The 1408-nt window shown below is 42.8% G+C and overlaps 1 protein-coding gene across 1 annotated transcript in view; it reads left to right on the forward strand.

The window, feature by feature from the left end:
* Positions 1 to 787: 787 nt before the first annotated feature.
* LOC101864097 (ficolin-2) overlaps positions 788 to 1408 on the forward strand; it is a 12201-nt gene continuing 11580 nt past the window's right edge. Inside the window, exon 1 of the mRNA XM_005109402.2 lies at positions 788 to 796. Coding sequence (XP_005109459.1) covers positions 788 to 796 — 9 coding nt within the window. The remainder of the gene's footprint in view (positions 797 to 1408) is intronic.

Here is a 1408-nt window from a genome sequence, read left to right on the forward strand (position 1 = left end):
TCTCCCATCCTCCTCCTTCCCATTCCCTCCACCCCTTTCGCTCATTCTGTATAAAATGGCCGGCGCATAAAAATAGTGTAGTGTAGCAAAGTGTTGGAGAGAGGAAATTCTTCAAAACTAAGGGAGTTGTGAGCCGTTATAGCAGGGTGAGTGACTTAGTGACCGTAATCCGGCACAGGCTGAAGGGCCATTTTGTTGTTGTTATTGTTGTTCTTGTTGCTGTTGGTGTTGTTGTTGCTGTTGCTGTTGTTGTTGTTGCTGTTATTTTTGTTACCACCTACTGTTCCTTTTCTGTAAGTGTTTTACGAAGCTCACAGCTGCACAGGGTCATATAAGCGCGGGACACATTAAGTATTTTCAGTTTGGAATGAATTAATTTTGAATTTTGCCCGGGAGTTGGCCGAAGTCTACGCTTGTCGATTTTGAACCACCAAGGAATCTTTAACGTGCGCAACTTGCACACGGGACCTCCTTGATTTTTCACCCTTTTCCGGAAAGACTAGGTGTTCAATTTAACATACCATAAGATCAGGTTTGTGGCTGAAAGACAGCAAAATTTAGGAGCCAATAAGGAGTAGCAGTAGAAAGACTGCAGAAAGAGTCAGAAGCCCAGAGGAGGGGGCAAATGGGAGAGGGGGTGGGGGCAGAAATTGGAGACGACAGTTAGCGACAGAACGTGATTAGAGAGCTGGTGAGGAGGTAAAAAAAGAACGTTTTAGAGAAGTAAAATTTCCGTTTCTGTCAGGTTTCGAACCCAGGACCAATTGAATATGAGTAGATGAGTAGGATGGCTAAGGTAAATCACCTAATTATTTATGTTTTAGCCATATTATATTATCCAAAACTTCACACATTTCCATTAAGTGGAAACTTAAAATGGACAGCCAAAATTCTAGCGTTAGTTCGGCTTAAAACCACGTTGTCTTGTTTATGTCCCTTGGCCGCCTTCTCATCTACGTCATCAGAGGGACATTCAGCATGTTATCTCCCTAAATGTCTGAATCTGTTTGTCTGTCTGTTTACTTCTATGCGTTATGTCTCCCTCTCAACACCGCCCTTTCTATTCTTTTCACCCCCCCACCCTTTCCGCGTGGTGCCGGCCTCAATTCCATACATATTTTAAACCATTATCTCTCAGCACATGTTTTTATTTCTTCTTTACCTTTAACTATCGGAATCTCTGTAACCTTAACCATAACGTTAACCTTAACCGTATCCCTGAAAATAACCCTAACCCTAAACCTTACCCTAACTAGTCTAACCCTATCCCTACCTGTAGCTCTAACCCTTACCTTAAGCCTAATCCTAACATTTTCATAGTCCCTCTCTATCTCTCTCTCCCTTCTCTCTCTCTCTTTCTCTCTCTCTCTCTCTCTCTCTCTCTCTCTCTCTCTCTCTCTCTCTCTCT

The sequence above is a fragment of the Aplysia californica genome, unplaced genomic scaffold, assembly GCF_000002075.1.
Source record: "Aplysia californica isolate F4 #8 unplaced genomic scaffold, AplCal3.0 scaffold00775, whole genome shotgun sequence".
Classification (NCBI taxonomy): Eukaryota; Metazoa; Mollusca; class Gastropoda; order Aplysiida; family Aplysiidae; genus Aplysia; species Aplysia californica.